Below are 20478 nucleotides of genomic sequence, written 5' to 3'. Positions count from 1 at the left end.
TTTCGTTGTCAACGCGTCACAATTTTGCTATTACCATGCACCATCCAGAACCGGGCAAAACCTATTTATCCCCGAAAGATCTCTTAATTTCTATCAAGGGACGATGAACTGTCGCTCTTTATCGCCATTCCTAACGTCTTTCCCCTGTGTTTCGAACGAACAATACGGTATCCCTTTAATTAAGCCGAAAACCGAAAAATTGCGGATAAAGTTAATAATTTGGTAACACGATAACCACGGCGTTGGATATGTCCGCCGTGGAATATCAGATTACGAGTGCGTCTTCGCTTAATCGAATGACCTAGAGAAAGTTCATTAAAGGGTGATTACGCTAAAGATTCCTCCATTAAAATATCAATAATATCATCCCAATTCCATTAAAAAATAAAGATTGGTCACGTGCCACTGTAACTAACCCGAGGGAGGTCCGCTCTCATTGGTCCGAGTCGTTTTCACTCTCCCTCGGAAGATGGTCATATAAAGCCTCATTCCGAAGGCGCCTCGCATTTTTTCCCTGACTTCAACTGTGGTTTCGTCAAACAATTTCTTTACACCTAATTAGTTAATAATTAGTAATTGGAGTAATTATGAAGATATCGGCTCGGGTCCGTGGTCAGTGGTTCGCCGTCCCGTGTCAGGACGGTCATTCGACCATTAGGTGGTTGGGCGAAGAAGCCCTGAAGAGGTACTTTAAGTTGAAACCGCAAGGTAGTCACGTCCCGAAGGACGAACTTGTCTACGAAATTCGTAAGACGCAGGGCGGCGCCATTTTGGACCCCGATGACAAAATAACCAATGTCTTGGACGACAATGATTTCGTCTCTGTCGGTATGTCCATTGGCCGAGTTTTAATCGAGAGACGCGGGTTTTAATTGGGGGTTTTTAAAATTGGTGTATATAGTTTTAAAGAGTGACCACGAGAGTCCGGTGACTGGACCGGCCGAAATACGATACGTTCCCGAACAAGTGTATCCTTAATTGGCCATTCCCCTAAAAACCGGTTTTTCTAAACGTGTATAGGTAGAAATAAAAACCGGTTTTTAATTTAAAGAATTCTTTTCGTAATATTCTTAACCAATTAAAATCAGTCCCGGTATATTTAAGGCCCCATCCGAGGTATAATAATTCAATTTAATTTAATTTAATTAAGATTAAATTTAACTAAAGTCGATTGCAGTACATAGCTTTAGACGGTTTCTCGTTGGGAACCGACGATTTGTTAGCCTTAGGAAAATGGCAATTCAAAATTGAAGTAAATTAATTAATACCAAAAAAATCATCAATTAAAGTTTAGTTAATTTTAAATTTAATGATATTTAATGACGATTAAGTTAACGGAAGATGCGAAAAGACGGGTCAACGGAGCGCGGAAACTTCTAGAAGAAGTTATTGAAGAAAATAAAGGTATCTCATCCATTTGAAATTAGAATTTAAAAAAATAATTAAAGAAATTAAATTAAAATTAGTCGCGTATGGCGTTAACACTGGCTTTGGAAAATTCGCTCGTATCGTCATTTCTAACGATAAACTATTGTAAGATCACCTTAATTAGAGTAGAATAATTAGTACTAATTAGTATTAATTTAAAACTAATCGAAGGGAGCTGCAACAAAATTTGGTTCGATCTCATTCTGCCGGTAAAATAATCTCACTGGTGTTTGTTTAAACCCTTCAAAACGGTCCCAATTTATTAAACTAAACAGGTGTCGGTAACCCTTTGACCCCTGAAAAGACGCGGATGTTATTAGCGCTCAGGATTAATGTTTTGTCCAAAGGTTACAGCGGAATCTCACTAGAAACATTGCAACAACTCGTAGATGCCTTTAACGGTAAATTTAATTAATTTTATTGACGTCATAGTTTATCCGGGCTTCTGATTGGTCGCCGGTGTGTCTTATAGCCTCGTGTTTACCGTGGGTCCCCGAAAAGGGGACGGTTGGGGCCAGCGGCGATTTGGCGCCCTTGTCCCACTTGGCTTTGGGCTTGATGGGCGAAGGCAAGATGTGGAGCCCCGAGAGTGGTTGGGGCGAAGCCAAATACGTTAGTAACTCTCTATTTTACCTTGAAATTTGCAATCTTGGAAGGGACCTAAATTCCATAGAAACCCCGGTTAAAAATGGTCCTTTCTAAGATTGCGCGCGTGACTCGTGTGAAATTTGCATTTTAGGTTTTGGAATCTCACAACTTAACTCCGGTCAAATTGAAACCCAAAGAGGTTAGCATTAATTAATTAAATAACTAACTTAATTAATTAAGTTCTTAATCTTAATTAAAATATTAAAAGGGTATAGCCTTACTAAATGGCACGCAATTAATAACGTCTATCGGAGCGGAAGGTATTTTAAACGGCTTTAATTAAAAACTAATTAAACTTAAGACCTAATTAACTTCGTTAATTAGCGGTTGAACGCGCCACCATTATCGCTCGTCAGGCGGACGTGGTGGCCGCCTTGTCTTTAGAAGTTCTTAAAGGAACCACCCGAGCTTTCGATAGCGGTAATTAGTGTTTAAATTAATCCCAATTAAATCGGCCCCACTCAAAATTAATTCGTAACTACGACCCTATAGACATCCAACGTATCAGACCCCACCCCGGTCAAATGTTAGTGGCCAGAAGGTTACGGTCACTCTTACACTCGGACACACACCGCTCGGAATTGGCCGAGAGCCACCGTTTTTGCAACCGTGTCCAGGTAAACGAATGATCAAGTACCTGCGTACCAAACATTCTTCCTCTCCTTTGTAAAATCGTTCTTTGGGGGTTGTTAGGACGCCTACACTTTAAGGTGTTGTCCTCAAGTACACGGGATCGTCCATGATAGCATCGAATTCGTCCGAGGCATAATTACCACGGAAATGAACAGTGCCACTGATAACCCCGTATCCATTTTAATTAATATTAATTCGCCGATTAACCGCGTCTAATTAATTTAAGAAGCTTAATTACCTTAACTTAAATGAACTCAAGTTGGTCTTCACGGACCGAAGTGAAATTATTTCCGGTGGAAATTTCCACGGGGAATATCCCGCTAAAGTAATTAAAATTAATGACCATTAGAATTAATTATTAATTAATGAGTTATTTAATTGGGCTGGCTATAAAGGCGTTAGATTACTTGGCCATCGCTGTCCACGAACTGGCCAGTATGTCCGAGCGGCGAATTGAAAGACTGGTCAATCCATGTCCGTAATCGACTTAATTATTTACCAAACGAGTAACTTAATTAACTCTAATATTAATTAATGGATGGGTAATTTAGCTCTGAGTGAACTGCCACCGTTTTTGGTGCAAGAAGGGGGTCTGAATTCGGGTTTTATGATCGCGCATTGCACGGCGGCCGCTTTGGTCTCGGAGAACAAGGTTCTGTGCCACCCTTCCTCCGTGGACTCGTTGTCGACGAGCGCCGGGACGGAGGACCACGTCTCCATGGGTGGTTTCGCCGCCAGGAAGGCCCTGATGGTCGTCGAGAACGTGGAACACGTCATCGCCATCGAGCTGTTGGCCGCCGCCCAAGCCATCGAGTTCTTGAGACCCTTGAAGACCACGGCCCCGCTCGAAGAAGTCTACAATCTCGTTCGATGCGTCGCTAAGTACGTCATCCTACTTGTTTTTTGCTTGTCTGGCATTGCCGCTGCTTGCAAATCGACGAATGGCGAGCGCTTTGAAGCTTTTATTGGCCCGCTTTGTGGCGTCATTCTAAGGCGTTTTCTTATTGGGGTGAATAGACCGCTGGTGAAGGATCGTTTCATGTCGCCGGACATTGACGCCGTGACGGAGTTGTTACGGAAGGGATTGGTGTGGGACGCGGTCAAGCCGCACATGGACTACTACTTCCGGGAACAGGGCATCGAGACGCGTCCGTCTTCTCCCACCACCACCAAGTCCAAGTCGCACAAGAAACGGCGCATGAGCGGAATGGGGGGCAGCCAGGACCCCGAGGCCAATCGCCTCAACTTGAAGAAAGCCGCCTTCATCACGACACCCCAGGACCCCCAACAGAAACAAACCTTCTAAAACCTTATATTCTTGTACTCCACTAACGTTGTAATGATTGTACAATATTCTTTAAACTTTGAAATAAATTCATTATGAAACGAAAGATAATTAATTATGTGTTTCTACATCCGTTTATTTACTTCCGTATATACATTCCTGATAAGATATTTACATAAAATTGACTATTTACAAACAAATCCGCGCCTATCTAGAGGAAGGGAGGGGGCGGGGTTACGATTTAAAACGAACACGAAGCGCGCCAATTAACAAATCTTAATTAAAACCATAATTTCTCAAATCTTTTTAACTTATTTATAAATAATTAATCAAATTATTAAATGGCCATTTAATCGTAATTAAATGCCGCTATACTAAAAATACTAATTTAGCTCCAATCTAGTGTCAAGCATTTGGTGCAATTAATTTAAATTAGTGATTGAAGAAATACATTAAGAGGGGGGGGAGGAGGGGTGAACTTTAATTATGATTAAAATGATTTAATGAGGTTTGATTGTTTTAAAATTCCAGTTGTGTCTTCCTTCTCACAAATTCGAACCAATTCCGGCAGGTGTCAACTTCCCCCTTTAAAAATTAAGTTAACGAACCTTCGTTAATATATTAATCTTAATTAAATTTAACGCTAATTAATTACACACTTACTTTGTTTTACTTTTGGCCCATTCGAGTTCCTGATTGGGAAAGCATTTCTATTTGGAATTAAACTTAATTAGGCTTAAATAAAATGAATTAATTAATTAATTTTAATTAAAGTAATTAACGTACGGAGAAAGCGGCCGTCCAGGTGGTCAAGGGTCTATGTACGCTTCCCATGACGCACGTCATGCGTCCTAAAGCTTCGATACCAATAACCTGTAACGGAATTTAAGGCAATGTAAGCATGCGCGTGTGACGATGGTCAGTGGCGGTCAATTTCTCCCCCCCCCCCCCAACCCGGCTGGCTGGACAACTTACGGTGGTCAGTTGGCTCGGTGGCTTGGTATGTTTCTCGGTCCATTCCTCGACTAAGGTCAACTTGTCGCATAATCGCGCCACTCCGGTGACGGTGCTGGGGGCAAAGTTCAACTCGGTTTCGTTGCTGGAGGGTGCCATGGTGCTCGTTGTGGTGGTCGTACTGTCCTCTCCCTTTATTTTGTGTTTGGCCATGCATCGTTCCAAAACCTCAGATACCTTAATGAGGGATGCTAATATTAATTAGGCGTAACTTTTAAACACCCTAATTACAAAGATGGTAATTTGTCGAAGTGAAGGGGGGGGGCTGTTCGCTTTTGGGTTGACTTAATTGTTTTAGCGTAATCAAAGGGGTAGAGTTTGACGGTGGCGTCAAGTGAAATACGCGTGTTGCGCGTCATTCGAAAAATATAGAAAACCTTGAAAATAATTTGGGAAAAAAAGTGTTGTTTTTGTCGAGTTCAATGAGGCGTAAGTTGACGAATGACATTCTTTAACATTCGTCAATTTAGCGGCGTTTGATTCGTTTGTTTACTAAGGCGAATTACCTCTTAAGGCGGGAATCTCCACAAAAGTAAATATAGTAATTTTAATTTAATGGTAGCTACCGAAGAATGTTATTGTATTCGTCATTTGTTTTTGGGGAATTATGGTTTTTCCAATGTGGGTAGTTGCATCGCGTTTCGCTATTTAAAATTGAATAAAGAATTGTTTACCTCCGCTGCCATGTGATAATCAACGCATTGAAGTCCGGTGGATCTTTGGTCACCTTCGGCAACTGCAATTAAAGTTAAATAATATTATTTAACTATACTTTCCCTCAGAAACGATAATTACCAACTGCAACTTCTAATTTAAGCTATTTTAATTCGGACCTAATTTTCACCTAGTTAATTTATGGATAGCTTAATTAAGAATAATCTAGCTTGGCTAATTAAATCAAATTATAATTTGTAAGTCGATTACGAAAGTTTTAAAGGGCTAACGAATGAATTTTAATTATCGTCGTGGTGCGGGCCCGCGTTCGTTTGGGGGAAAAAGGGGGGAAAGTGTGTTCCGACTTTTGAGGGATAACCCGGCAGATATTATAGACCGGTTTCGTTATAATCGGTAAATAACCCTCGTATCGGGAAGGCATGTTCCTATTAAGCGGATCTTCGTGATTCTTTGGGTGAGTTCAGTGTCCCTTTAACGGCGTCTATTTTAACGGATTGGGTAAGTCTCTGTCACCCACCGTCGCGTTTCCCTTTCCGAGTCTTGTCTTGAAATTCCAGGAATTCCATTTCATACGGGAAACCTTAAGCTTACTTTCTCGGTTAGCAACCAGGACGGCGGCGCTGTTACCGAGGGAAGTCTCTAGCTACATTCTAAATTATTCCAATTAAAAATTAATCTAATTTAATTTCGCATTATCTCTCTCTCTCTCTCTCTCTAGCGGTGGGTGGGCCCGAGTCGGGTCTCCAAGGTTCCGCTAGCACCCCCCTTGCACCCCCTCTTCACCCCCAAGGATATGTAGGGGAATTTCCCAGGCTGAGCACCATCCTTCCTGCAGCCAGACTTGGTGTGCTATTAAAAACTATTTATAGAAGCTAAAGCATATCTTTAATAATACCATTTATTTAACAATAAATGGAGTTTGGGGGGCGCTGGAGGGAAGGGGAGTTTATTCGGTAACCCCTCATTCGAAAGCGATTAGAGCCCTTCCCGAACCGAAATTGTTTAAAATTCGCCTTTTTCTACAAATTTTAGCAGCTAGATTATTAAATAATGTAAATCAAATCTGGGTTTTTTGCACCCGGTGTTGTATATTCGGACAAGTACGTAAGTACCAGCGCCAATGACTATTATTATCAATTCTTTCGGGAAGTCTGTAATTACATTACATTAAGACGATTACGACGGACTCGAGGACATTGATAAAATCTCATGACAAAATTGTTCATTTTAAAATAAAAACTCCATTTTATTTTAAAGATGATTATTTTCAAGGATTTAATGATAAATATAGAATTTCGGGATCCCTCGTAATGGAGGATTGTAAATGAACGATTTTAATGTCCCTAGTGTTACGTTAATTATTTTCCGCTAAAGTAATGGCACATGGTTGTTAATTACTCTTTAATTAAACTCGGTTTTTAAGCGCGTTCAAATGTGCCGGTAAAACGTGACCGCGGGCCAAACGCCATGGATGGAATTAGTTAGTTTTATTTTAAGAACGTTCCATCAAAGTTAATCGTCGAAACAAAAGGAACAAAATGTCACTTGACAATTCGGCTGTGTACGACTGTCTTTTTAATGGCCACTGCGGCGCGCTTGATAGGCCACATCCTGATTAAAAATGTCACGAGACGAACAAAGCCACGTCAATTCGCCTTATACTCAATCTCCTAGATAGTAAAACCTTTTCCAGTTGCATAATTGCGAGATTTGCAATTAGAAAAATGTCTTTTTGCAAACATACCGTAATTCGGATTATCGGTGAACTGTTCTACGCTGCGTGTGACACGTTTTATAAGGAATGAGGGTTTTTCCCCATGCACCCGTCCTAATTTTGAGCTGCTGGGGCGTCTCACTTTCAATCGGGGCACTCGAAAGAAGCGTTAACGCGGCTATCGGTTTCGCCCTCGATTTTAACTGGTCAAAAGTTCACGATCAAAACCCGGTGCGGCCACTCTCCGAGAAACTATACTCGATCGGTTTTCCTTTAACCGATTAGGGGGTCAATGGCCTCTTTCCGTTAACCCAACTAGTCACTAACGTCAACAAATTCGGGACTAACTAATTACTAACGTCTAATTAACAACGTGGAAAAATTTCACCTCATTTTACTTCAAAAGAGATGATGAAGTCTCAAGTTGAATTTTAAATGAAAAAAATCTTGATAACTCAAATTTCTCTTTTTCCTTGTCGGTCTTTGGGAAGGAAGACGTTTTAAATTCGGGAGATTATTTTCCCCGTGTGACGTAAATTTAGAAAGTTGTTCTAGCCTAGACAATGACCCAGAAGTTATTTTAAAATAATCACTTTATGTTAAAATCATGTCTGTTATCCATTTTTGTCCCCCGATTTAAGAAGAAGAAGTTCTTTGGAATATTATTTTGGACTTTTCCGTCGTTGTTTTCAATCTCCGATTCGATGATATTGTTAATGTAGGTCGAGTAAATAATATTCTATAATTAATTTGAAAGAAAGCTATCGAGGCGTGACTCCCCGGCCAAACCGGCTAAACATTTATAACAAACACCTTCCCCAAGAATTATTTATATTTAAAAACACTTAAAAATAATACCCTCAAAAATTCACACCCAAATTAAATGGCGGCCATCTTATTTCTAACCTATACTGGGCTTAAAATTATCCGTAGCTATTTTATTCCTTTCTCTGGCTGACAAGTCGCTCAAAGACTAAGCTTTATAATAAACCATTTATTTTATTTTAAATTATATCTATAAGAATTTACCCGCAAAATGGCGATTAAACTAACCTAAATTGTTTTTAAAAAAATTAAGCTGGCTTCCGAAATGGCTCGTAATTAAAATGAAAGGGTTAATTAATTAATTAGAATTTAAACTTACCGCATAATCGGTATATTAATTGGAGGATATCGTAAACGGTGGCCACTCTTCTAGAGGCTATCGTGTGTCCGCCAATCAAGACGAGGAAAATGACCGTGACGTAACAATTACCCAATGACACCTTCATCCTTAACCGATAATAATTAATTACTTAAACTTAAAGATTAGTTCGTCTTCTTGGAGAGAGGGATTAAAGGTATTTTGTTGGTCCTCTGTCAGTGTCAGACTACAGACTTCTTTGGAGTGAAGTTTCCTCGATTCGCCACTCTCTCTTATATTTATTTGGGCCTTCCATTTTGGGGGGAACAAAACAACCCTCTCTCTCTCTCTTTGGCGCGCCGGTGAATCGTAACGGCCCTCAGCCCCTATACGTCATAACTACGCAATCACCTCGTTAAAAGTTCCCAAATTACACTCCGGTGGCCCAATATTACGAAACAATCCTAATAAATAAATCGTCTTCCTTAAAGGTGATAATTTATGCAAACTTAATTCAAGGTTATTTATTTCATTAAGAAGTTAATTTCAATTTGAGAAAACACTTTCTAATTATTTTATTCGAGTTTAATATTTCAGTCGTGTTTGACCCCTTAGTTTTTTGGACCTTGTTATTAATTTGACCCTTTTTCTAATTGGCCGCCGATGAGAGTTCGTTACACGTATAGGAGCTCTGGATTTCATTGGTCAGTCTAGCGTCAAATTCGACCCCGATTGTAAAACGTTGGTTTTAATTATTTTCAAATTAGTTTATTTTTTTCGTTTATTTTAATTAATGGTTTAAATTAATGACCTCTAAGGTCATGACCGGAGGGAAACAGGGTCATCCCGTACGGTCCGATCTTGACCCCGTTTAAATCTTACTAAATTAAATTAATTTTAATCGTATGTAATTAACCCCTTTTATTTAGTAATAATAATAATTTTAACGGGGAAATTTTTTGAAGTTACAAAATAAGGGGAAATTTTTATCGTGAAAAATATATAGTATTTTTAATTATTATTACGTTTAAATTTAAATGGGGGTCAAGATTTTATGTTACACGCTGTAAGATATTTTAAATAAGGCCGGTTATATTTATTTTGGATTTGTAATTGGAGGCTCCGTAGAGTAATAGCTCCGAATTTCGTCGGTTTTGTCATTCAAATAGTGACAACTTCATCAAAAGTGTCAAACTCCGTAACGTGACCGTCACGATTATGAAGGTGAATTGACAGTTAATAATTTTGAAAATGGCGGCGGGGGCGGAGTTTAATTTCAATTGCGGGAGTTGATCGTTCCGAATTAATAAGGAAATATAGGAGTAGCAGCTTTAATGGCACCGAAATCAAACAATCTCCTTATACTTGTTTAAACAACATCCGGACTATTCAATTATTTTTGGCAGAGTTTCATATCATAACCAAACGTGTGACCCTGACTCCCCTTTCAGCTCTGCAGCCCTGCAACCCGACCCACCGTGTGATCTATTACCCAAGATACTAAACCACGGACAGTCGGGGGTCCCCCCTAACGACATAAGTTCGTAAGATATGCTCACTCCATAAGTTTGTCACTGGTTACTGAGAGCTTGTCACGAGGTAGGTCGTAGATTCGGTATGTACGACGTAATCCCCCCATCAGAGAAGAAATGGACATAATCCCCTCACGTAGGCGACAAAATCCCCCGGATCATGTTAAAGTTATTTACTAACCTAACCTAACCTAACCTAACCCAACCTAACCTAAGCTAACCTAACCTAACCTAAGCTAACCTAGCCTAAGCTAACCTAACCTAAGCTAACCTAACCTAAGCTAACCTAACCTAAGCTAACCTAACCTAAGCTAACCTAACCTAAGCTAACCTAACCTAACTTAACCTAACCTAACCCAACCCAACTTAACCTAACTTAACCCAACCCAATGCTGTCCCTAGCATTACGAAGTATAGGTGGTGTCATACTTATGGAAGGAACATATCACTTATAAACTTATGGTTACAACTAGGTATACTCGTGTTTCGTGGGTTGGTTTGAACCATTTTCGTACACTTTCACAATAATTACCCAAAACATTGTAAGTAACGCGTTTTCTAGGAATTAAAGTAATAAATGGTTCAAGGTTTTTTTTTTTTCAAACCTACCTACACCTTAAAATATTTTTGACATCATCTTGCCATCTTTAGAAAATATGAAGTTGTTGTAGAATAACAATTTTTACGACGCGTTAAAATACTTGAAAACTGAGGATTGGCAATTATCCGCGAAAATTCCACTCATTTTCTATCCTTTAAAAACAAAAATTTATTGAAAAACATTTTCCGACGTGATGAACAACCAAGTCACTCAAAGACTATGCAATTAAAAACAAGCCAGCCAAGCCCCTCAAAGACTACACTATTTTCATCCAATCCATTCAAAAATCAAAATGGCCGCCGCGACGTCGTGAAATTTCACTTTCATCCTAATATTTAAAGCCCAAATGCTAATTAAACACTAATAACTTAACTTAAATGTCCATAAACAATTTTTCAACCTTGAAGTACGATTTAAAGAAAGTACGACACTTGGGTATGCGTTTATTTTATAAATATTTCGTGTTTTGACCAAGGCTTAGCGTTTGACACTAAGCCAAATACATTTGTTTATAACTATTTAAACGCGTTTTAATCGTAATTTAAATTAAATAACCAGGCCGAAATGTAATTATAAATTAAAGATATACTTTTATTCTTGTAAATCAAAACGGTTTTAATCTCGGGAAATGTTAAGTTTGATTCTTTGAAACAATCATTCATTTCAATGTAGACCTAAACGGAGATAAGATACGACATTATCGACAATATTTTGAGTTTTTGACTGTTTGATAGCGATTCTATCGATAACAATTAAAACCCTGCCAATTTTGAACCATTTCTAGCTTAAATGTAAGCCTAACATCAACTAAAAGTCGGTGAAATTGATCAAATTTGGCCCAAAGACCCTAAAACTGTTACGGAAAATTGTTAGAACTCGGTTAGGAAAATGCCCGGAGTTGAGAAACTACATTTAGAAGATGCGTTGGACGATAGCCCTCAAGTATATCGTTAAAATTAATCGAAATTAAGCCTAGATAATTAGAATTAAATGGGGGGAAATTAATTACAGACAAGATCAATGGTGGCTCTATTTGAACAAGATACATTTTTGCTACAAAAATACATCAATGCGATGTATGATCATTGTTTAAAGATATTAAATGCGCAAGTATGATTAAAATTAAGTTTAATTTAAGCGTTTAAACTTAGATTTAATTAAAATTAATAATAGAATGCTTTGGCTGAAGCCACAAGCGCGTTATCACAGCACATTAGAACATATGATACCTTGGTATGATTTTTATTTTAATCATAATCATAATTAAACTTAATTTAAATTTAATCGAAACTGCGTTCAGAGTTTCCCGTTAGATAATGATCAAGATAGCATTCTTAGAACTACTTTAAAACAATTTTCAACAACTATAGATGAGGTTAGTTAATAATTAAAACCAACAATTAACATTTAATGGCGATTAAACTAAATGTCATTAAAATTAAACAATTAGGTTAGTTCTTGGCAACAAGCTTGTAGAACGCAGTTAGCCGATGGTATGATGTATCCTTTGAATCGTTTTATAGAAGCTGATTTAACCGGTAATTAAATTTAAATGACCTAATTAAATTTAATTATTTAAAATAATATTTGTCCTGAAATATTGCGTATTTATTTCAGAGGTTTTTAGTTTAAATGATTTGTACCACGCATCCAGTAGTGGTAACTTAATTACCCTTAAAGTTAAACCCAATTAAATTATAAGTTGATTTTTAAACCATTTAGATTTGGAATCTTCAATCTCAAAATTTAGTAAAATTCCTAAAAAGAAAGAAAACGATAAACAAACTTTAGAAATGAATGAAGAAGTCTTTAACGCTTCCAAAAAATTCCACCAGGTGCACAATTAAATTAATTAATTAATTAATCTCGATTAAATCAAGGATGATAAGGGGGGGGGAATCGGTCTAGGCGCACGCGCTAACTGCGGGACGACTTAGGTTGGGTGGGACACCAAAAAACGGGGGAGGAATAGGCGGACTGAATTGTGATTGGTTCGTCTGGAGCCCTTCTTAGCCAATTACAATTGATTCCGAGTATTCCTCCCCCATTTTTTGGCGTCCCACCCAACCTAAGTCGTCCCGCAGTTAGCGTGTGCGCGCGCCGATTTCCAACACTCCCCCCCCCCCCCATTATCATCCTAGCAGATTAATTAAAGGGGCTAATTATGGCGTGTTAATTAATATTTAGACGGCGTTGCATTACTACGCCAATTTGAACGCTTTGCAATACAAGCGCAAGATTGCCATCATCGAGCCCTTGTTAGGAATGATCCACGCCATGAAATCTCATTATTCGATTGGACACGAGTCCCTGAATTCCTCCGAATTGGAGGATTTCGTTTCTAATATTAGTTCCAGTGTTCAGGGAGTTCACTCGGAGTTGGGGGCCGAGACGCAGAAGGCCATCGCCCTGATTGACTCGGTGGAACAACAGGGACGCCATTTGTATTACGCCGAACCCCTTCCCGACATGCCTTACATTCCTCCCAATACGACGCAGTCCCAGAAATCCGGATATCTTTTCCATAAAACGTACTCAGTTTTTATTACAATTCGTCTATTTTTCTTGTAATATCAGTTGTTTATTTCGCCTATTTTCTGTTGTAATATTTGTATTAGTCGTTTATTTGGTCTATTTTTAGTTGTAATATTTGTATTAGTCGTTTATTTGGCCTATTTTTGTTGCAATATTATTTATAAGTTGTTTATTTGGCCTATTTTTGTTGCAATATTATTTATAAGTTGTTTATTTGGCCTATTTTTTGTTGCAATATTATTTATAAGTTGTTTATTTGGCCTATTTTTGTAGCAATATTTTTTATTAGTTGTTTATTTGGCCTATTTTTAGTTGCAATATTTGTATATTAGTCGTTTATTTGGCCTATTTTTGTTGCAACATTTTTTATTAGTCGTTTATTTGGCCTATTTTTGATGTAATATTGATTTGGTCTATTTGTTTTTTTGTGTCGAATTTATTTTGGTTCTAAAACTGCTTTAGAATCGTATATTTGGCCTATTTTTGGTCTAATTCCGGTTGCCTTCTTATTACTCTTTAACTATTAGTAAATTCGCGGGAATGATGACGCGTTGGGACCGTGTCTATTTCTACACTCTGGGGGGCCATTTGATGAGCATCTCGAAAGGGGAAGTGGCCGGTAGCGTCGTATTGGAACTGGACTCCAAAGTGACGGCCCAAATTTTGGAGCAAGAGGAAAGGCGGAACGTCTTCCAAGTCTCAAACGGGAAAAAGTAGGCCTATGACCGAGCCGAGGCTTACGCGTCCGTATAACGAAGTTAATTAACGAGTTAACCTAATTAAACTAAGGGTTCTGATCCTTCAAGCGCTAAACGAACGTCAAATGAACGAATGGATTTCGACCGTTAAAAATATCATGAAGGAGTCTTCGAGCGGGCGACACCACGTCACCAGACAATCTTCCAAAGAACGCTCCAAAGTAATTGACAAAGCCGCGCAAACGCTATAGCCATTAAGATTGGTTGGTAAGTTGACGTAGGTTGATTGGTGCCCCCCACTCCCCCTTTAGTCGCTTCAAACGGATCGGTCGCTGCCCTTGAACGAGGAGAAAGGGGGCAAGTCCAAGAAGAAGGGACCGTTGAATCGCTCCTTGACCTCACCCATCGAAGATTTCATGATGGACACGCCCATTCAGTTCGACATGATCTCGCCAACCGACGATGACAAATTAAGCCGACAGATTGACGGACCTCCCACGTAAGACACACACTTATTGTAGACCAAAATAGGCCTATTAAATTTCCTATTGTTGCGGTGAAAAATAGGCCAAATTTCCTCTTAATACGGAGAAAAATAGGCCTAACAAAGTACTTGAATTATAGTAGTAGGTCAAGTTAGGCTTAGCGAGTATTGTAGACTATAGTGGTAGATCAATTTAGGCTTAGCAAACGGAAACGCGTAAACTGTTCAATTAGAAATGATACGAATGGGTGTGTGTGTGTGTGTGTGACAGTCGGAAGAACCCTTTTGACCAATCGGGTTCTAGGATCTCGGCGGAAACGTCGAAGGAGAAGGATTCTCCGGTTTGGGAAGTGTTCGAGGCCCGTTTTTGCGGTTGCATGCGAGTGCCGATCGACCGGGGGGAAGGGGTGGTCTACGAAACGACGCAGCGCGTCATGGCGGCCCGCGCCATCCACAATCTCTTCAAAATGTGCGAGATTCATCTAGTCATAACTCATCAAGCTCTCAGGTTAATACCGCCTCTGATATGAGTCATTTGAAAGGGAATTAAATGGGGGGTGGGGCCTTAATGTTATTAGGATCGTTGATCCTTCTCATCAGGCTGTTCGCGCGTCATTTCAACTGGAGGACGTGTCTTTTTGGACGACGCATAAAGAGAACAATCGCTTGTTGGGTTTCATCACTCGCACCAAGGCGGAGCACGATCACGACGACGATCCACCCATCTTCAATTGTTATATTTTCGAGACGCAAGTGTCCGCTGAAGAAGTGTGTTGTTCCTTGTCCACCGCCGCCAATATCGCCCTCAAACAACTCGTGCAGGTCAATTAATTCAATTAATTAATACTGGGCCTAGTTTCATTTATTACAGCATTAGGCGGATTGATACTGCGTGGGTCCAGGGAATAGTATGCTACCACGAACTTTCTCGTGACGTCACACCCTCCAATCTCTTACCTCTGTTTGGCGACCATATTGGAAGTCGTCACCTCAGGCTGTACATTGACGTCACGTTCCCCCCCGTAGCTCCTCCCTTCTCAGTATAGTGGATTAAGTAGCCTGCCCTCCTGCAGTATCAGTCCTCTTGTGTCTGAATTTAACTTCTGCATTTAAAGTTAACTCTGTTAGTTAATTAATTAATTACTTTCAGACTTCTGACGAATCGGAGGAGGTGGACTCGTCATTGGCCATCGGCACGGGGGAGCAATTAACCCCGTTAAAGGCGGGGGCGGCGGATTGTGAGCCACCTGCAGTGGGGGCGGACTCTTTACCGGTCCAAGTATCGAAATCGTTAACGATTAGCACGGAAACGTCCGAGAGCGAGGCTTAATTGAAATGGTGACGCGACGCCAAGAACAATGTTAATTGTACAATCCAATCCAATCCAATTGTGTAGAGCCGCTTCCACTCAGTGTTTAGAAGCACGTCGTAAGTCGCTTTAGGACACTGTGTGTGTGAACATTAAGGATAGGTCGTAGAACACGCCTCGTGGCGCGTCATGACGCCAATTAAGTCACTCAAATCCAACACACTATTTTTCCACCCCAAATTAGAGGCAGAACAGGACTAATTAATAACGAGACCAGGTAATTAAACAAGACACTTAATCTCTCTCTCTCTCATCCTATCCTATCCTTCTATCTACTCATTTTTAATTTCCACCATTAACTATAATTAATTACTAACTATAATTAATTACGAAATCGTATCAAAAAGAAACGGATCAAAATGAATTAATTAGTTAATTAATTAATTAACTTAAACGATAGTGCCAATTTTAAGTTTTAATCTTTTCTTCTGACGCCAAAGAACACTTAATCCCCCTCCCCCTTAATCTTAATCTTAATTTAATTAAATCGTACGTTCATTTTAATCTGAAATCGCGCCCAATATTGAAATTAACGTCGCTTAAGATTTAACTACCCTTAATCTTAATTAAATTAAATCGTGCGTTAATTTGAATCTGAAACTGCGCCCAATATTAAAAATTAACGTCGCTTAAGTTATAATTAATTAACTAAACTTAAATTGGCATTAAGACTCTCAATTTTAATGTTCTTTAAGATGCAAGGCACTAATTAATTAAGGCGCGCGCGCGCTAATTGCATTATTACTATATAAATAGTTAAGTTTAGGGTATAATAGGTCGGCTGAAATATTATTATAATTATTAAAATTTTAAAGGAGATTTTTAATTATTAATTATTATTATCGAGATTTGGAATTAACTTAAGTTTTATTCCAAATAAATCTGATCATGAATGATCCAAATTGCACGCTTGTCGTCCCTGGCAATCTCGCAATTGCCGCAGTTGCCTCTCCTCCCCCAAAACGCGCTCGTCTCGCTGGTATTGAATCGGCAATTGCGGCGGGACCACTTGGTTTCGCAATTGATAGGGGTCAGAGGTCATGTTGTAATATTCCTGAAAATTCTGCAATCGAACAACGCGAATAAGCCATTACTTAGTTTAAAATTGCAGCGGCAATTTAATTTAAACTTAATTAATTTACTTCGTGATCGGCAAATTTGCAATAAATCGTATTAAATTGGGTGGAAATTCGTCTGACGCAATTGTAGGTGTTATTGTAGCTATCTTGGCAAATGCAATCCGGGTCGCAATTCTGAAAAAGGGGTTATAGACAGAGGTTAAGCCAGTTAGGGTTAGCCATATAGTTAAGCGTATTACCGAGACGCCGCCTTGTCTGAGCCGCGGGCATCCTCGGACGGGACCCGGGTGACCTTCGCCCTGGTGTTCGACCCCGAAGTTGGTCCTCCAGATGGTGGGTCCCGTGTTGAATAAGAGCGGCATTAGCGAGAGACCGTCGGTCTTGGCTGCCGGACTCATGCCCGCCATGTCCAAGAACGTCGGCGATAAGTCAATGTTCAAAACGGGCTCCTTAATTAAAGCATCATTAAGAAAATCCCTAATGCTAATCTCTATGGAACTTAACATTACGAGGTGGGGAAATTTGGTTTTAATCGCAAAGTTCAAACGATTGTTATTATTAGACATTTTTCAACAAAAACGGGCGTTTCTAAAAATCTCTGGTCACAATTGTGGCCCCCGTCTATTGGGTTAAAGGTTAGTTACAATCATATACTTAATAAGTTAATAAGTACTAGGCGATTAACGTAAATAGCGACTAGGGTAAGGATGGCCTCCATTTTTCCAAGATGGCGGCGGCGGATTTCAAAAATATTTCTTAGTGATCATCTACTAGTTAAGAATAAGGTCCCTGCCAAATTTCAACTTCCTAAGTGAAGCGATTCGCCCTGGGCGTTAAATTATAAGTCACCTCATGACGATACAATTGTGGATGGAGCTAAAAAGAAAGGGTTACGTAGTCTTTCCTTCCGCATTCTATCGCGTCTGTTTCCGGTATACCCTTCTTCCGCATTCCCAAAATATCGGCTTCTATTGTGCCTGTCTGGGGAATGCTACATTCTTGGGGAAACCCCTGTCCTGAAGGGGGGGGTGGTTCCCAACCCGTTGGTATGTAGTATCTACACTGTTAAAGCGGCATCCTTGAAGTATAGGGAGCTGGAAAAGCCCGGGTACCGCGCCGGCGCGAGGACTTCAAAGCTCAAAGGTGCCGCCGCGCGTGCGCGCCTTCCCTCGTGAATACCGGGGAATCCTCGTGCGTGGAGTATATATATTTGGAAACATTGTTAGTTGACCGTAAAACACTATAAGAACTTGACGATTTAGGCCTTCGCCTTAGAGACAAGTGTAACGGGAATTTTGAAAATAATAGTATTTTTTTTTTTTAATAAAAATAATAAATAAACGAAATTTATTATTATATTGGGGGCGCAACGCCCTGCCTTTGCCTGTACTAAATAAGTGTTCCGTTCCACCCTGCAAAATTAAAACGCTAAAAGCTCATTAAATTGTATTTGTTCGTCTTAATTATTTGACACGGATAAGTTTTTAGGAGAACATATTCGTAGGTGAAAATCTAAGCTCAATTATCTCGAAACTCCGCCGCGTTTGCACCCGTTTTTGTTGTCAAATGTCTAATCGTAACGAATGTTTGAACTACGCGATTAAAAGCAAATTTCCCACATCGATAAATAAACTTAATTTCAAATTGCAATACATATAATAATTTCTAATTTCTGGCCCCCCTTTGTGGGTTTGAAAAAGTGTCACCAAGCATTGTGTAAACGCAGTTTTTTAAGCAAAACTGGTTTTTCTTCAATAAGGTTATAAGTGATACCACGTTCCTTCCGTAAGTATGACACTACCTACACTCGAGATAGTGTAGGCGGAGGTCGACGCTTCCCCCCCCCCAATTGTTCTTACTTTTATTTTGCGTCCGGCTTGTATGCCGGGTCCGCTGACCAGTAAGGGCACCCTGATATCAAATTCGTAAGGTTGTCTTTTATCCCACGGCAAAGAAAACTGACCTAAATTGAATAAATAAATTAATAGGCCTTGGTTCAACGGATTCAATTGACCACAAGTCTTATTTATACCCAAATGATACCCATTATCGGAAGTAAAGGCCAAGTAGGTGTTCGATATCAAATTCTTTTGTACCAAAGCGTTGTAGACCGATTCCACCAAGTCATCCACGCTCAACAGAGCTCGATGTCTGTCAAAATAGATCAATAAGTACTTCGGGTTAGAACAATTACAAGTTCAATCTGGGTCCGGGTAATGAAGGCGTTCCCAACTTGCAAGCCTATACCTATTTCTGTAGATGTCATCAATATCCCCTATGACGTCATCCGGTAAGGGATTGGGCGGTTGTCGAACCAGCCAATGTTTCGTCTACGGAAAGAGTTAATTGATTAGAAGACAGTTGGGGGGGGGATTATTCGTGTCTTATGTATGGTGGGACCTTTCCGGCAGGGACGTTGAAGTTGGGTGTCCTTGGGGCGGTGGCGTTGGCCAGTTTGTCCTTGTACTTGTCCTCGGGCGTGAAGGGGGCGTGCGGCGCCGGCGGACTCAACATCATCATGAAAGGCGCCGAATCGGCGTTCAAATTTGATAAGAAGTCCAAGGCTTTGTCCCTCTGAATGTTAACTAAACCCGGTTAGACTAATACCGTCTTAATTAATTAGTTTAATTAAATTTAAATCAACTTAACTATAACGTTAGTCAAGTAGTCTTCCGGTTGGGAGCCGTGTTTCTCCTCCGTCCCATTCGCGGATAAACTGTAGTTGTAATATACCGAATTTCCAATCTAATTACATTTAACTTAATTAAATTAAATTAAACTATGGTTAATTTAAAAAATAAATTAATTAAGGCGGAACTAACCAGTCCGAACCAATGGTCCCAACCAGGAGGGATATGTCCTGGACCTCCCGCCGCCTTATCGCCATACTGACCGGCCGGGGTCAAGAGAGAGGTCAATTAATATTAGCAAGGCGTGTCTATAATTTATTCTAAAGTTGATACGTACTTGATTTAAATATTTTCCGGCGTAGAATGTGACGTATTCTTGTTGCTTTAATGCCGTGGCGAATGTCTCTTTTTCGGGACCATTTTGCCAAGTGGCCGAACTGCACCCTCCTTCCAAACTATTGTTGACCGTTTTGTGGTTGTGAACGTAGCGACCCGTTAAAATACTCGAACGACTCGGGCAACATAACGGTGTTGTCACAAACTGAATGACATTAACCAGTCCAGTGATAATTATAATGTAACCCTACGCCCTAACTATCAGCTAGCTTACCATATTGGTAAATTCGGCTCCAGTTTGCCCGATGTATTTCCTGGTTTTTTCCATGACATCCTATAAAGACTAACATTTAATTCCACTTAATTAAGTTAAATTATTTAAATTAAACTTCCATTACCATCCCTCCTAAGGCAACATCTTGATCGTCTGTTAATATAAGGACGATATTTGAAAAGACCCCCCTGACCTTTGTTGGCGGTCCCGGTCCTTGATCGGTGGTGGTGGTGGCGGTGGCCTTGACCCCGGAAAGGGCGCAACATAACATAAGGAAGGCAAACATGGCTACGTTAAGTCGATTGTGATTGTGATTATGGCATCGCTGCTGACTTTGTTATTTGTGTGTCATGATCGGAACTAGCTTCTTGCCGCGTCAACTTGAGTTATAGGCCTTATCAATCTTTGGCGCCCCCCCCC

General features: G+C 39.8%; 4 protein-coding genes across 5 annotated transcripts; 2 read left to right on the top strand and 2 right to left on the bottom strand.

Annotated features, from left to right (window-relative positions):
- The first annotated feature begins 116 nt into the window (after positions 1-116).
- Positions 117-4112, top strand: LOC149653956 (histidine ammonia-lyase-like). The gene is made up of 18 exons (XM_089846937.1): positions 117-828; positions 902-968; positions 1089-1116; positions 1178-1252; positions 1332-1404; positions 1467-1533; positions 1600-1637; positions 1704-1829; positions 1901-2040; positions 2168-2215; positions 2285-2336; positions 2401-2496; positions 2569-2693; positions 2770-2880; positions 2969-3034; positions 3105-3183; positions 3261-3591; positions 3727-4112. The coding sequence occupies exons 1-18, from the start codon at positions 588-590 to the stop codon at positions 4013-4015; spliced, it is 2052 nt and encodes a 683-aa protein (XP_089703063.1). The 5' UTR covers positions 117-587; the 3' UTR covers positions 4016-4112.
- A 321-nt stretch (positions 4113-4433) lies between these two features.
- On the bottom strand, positions 4434-10484 carry LOC149653955 (uncharacterized). Its single transcript, XM_089846948.1, has 6 exons — positions 8542-10484; positions 5683-5744; positions 4970-5185; positions 4781-4867; positions 4658-4704; positions 4434-4579 (listed from the first exon to the last, which is right to left on the bottom strand). The coding sequence occupies exons 1-6, from the start codon at positions 8666-8668 to the stop codon at positions 4540-4542; spliced, it is 579 nt and encodes a 192-aa protein (XP_089703074.1). The 5' UTR covers positions 8669-10484; the 3' UTR covers positions 4434-4539.
- An 81-nt stretch (positions 10485-10565) lies between these two features.
- LOC149653954 (DCC-interacting protein 13-alpha-like) lies at positions 10566-16641 on the top strand. 2 transcript variants are annotated; one of them, XM_089846939.1, is made up of 15 exons: positions 10566-11088; positions 11438-11595; positions 11665-11763; positions 11827-11886; positions 11954-12028; positions 12104-12191; positions 12271-12312; positions 12376-12488; positions 12841-13184; positions 13716-13901; positions 13978-14107; positions 14198-14385; positions 14675-14878; positions 14949-15192; positions 15521-16641. In XM_089846939.1, the coding sequence occupies exons 2-15, from the start codon at positions 11542-11544 to the stop codon at positions 15698-15700; spliced, it is 2007 nt and encodes a 668-aa protein (XP_089703065.1). In that variant the 5' UTR covers positions 10566-11088; positions 11438-11541; the 3' UTR covers positions 15701-16641. The 2 variants fall into 2 exon arrangements, with proteins under 2 accessions (XP_089703065.1, XP_089703064.1); XM_089846938.1 differs by having other exon boundaries at positions 10570-11088; positions 14642-14878.
- LOC149653953 (N-acetylglucosamine-6-sulfatase-like) lies at positions 16588-20466 on the bottom strand. The gene is made up of 12 exons (XM_089846940.1): positions 20183-20466; positions 20059-20118; positions 19786-19989; positions 19641-19706; positions 19468-19563; positions 19219-19392; positions 19066-19148; positions 18851-18969; positions 18678-18781; positions 17058-17267; positions 16882-16992; positions 16588-16802 (listed from the first exon to the last, which is right to left on the bottom strand). Exons 1-12 carry the CDS (start codon positions 20342-20344, stop codon positions 16626-16628), a joined length of 1566 nt encoding a protein of 521 aa, XP_089703066.1. The 5' UTR covers positions 20345-20466; the 3' UTR covers positions 16588-16625.
- Between the last annotated feature and the right edge of the window lie 12 nt (positions 20467-20478).

The sequence above is a fragment of the Phalangium opilio genome, unplaced genomic scaffold (assembly GCF_054372755.1).
Source record: "Phalangium opilio isolate 3A_F unplaced genomic scaffold, DU_Popi_V2 ptg000081l_1, whole genome shotgun sequence".
Classification (NCBI taxonomy): domain Eukaryota; kingdom Metazoa; phylum Arthropoda; class Arachnida; order Opiliones; family Phalangiidae; genus Phalangium; species Phalangium opilio.
The sequence above is the reverse complement of the archived record's forward strand: the minus strand, read 5'-3'. Positions and strand labels throughout refer to the sequence as shown.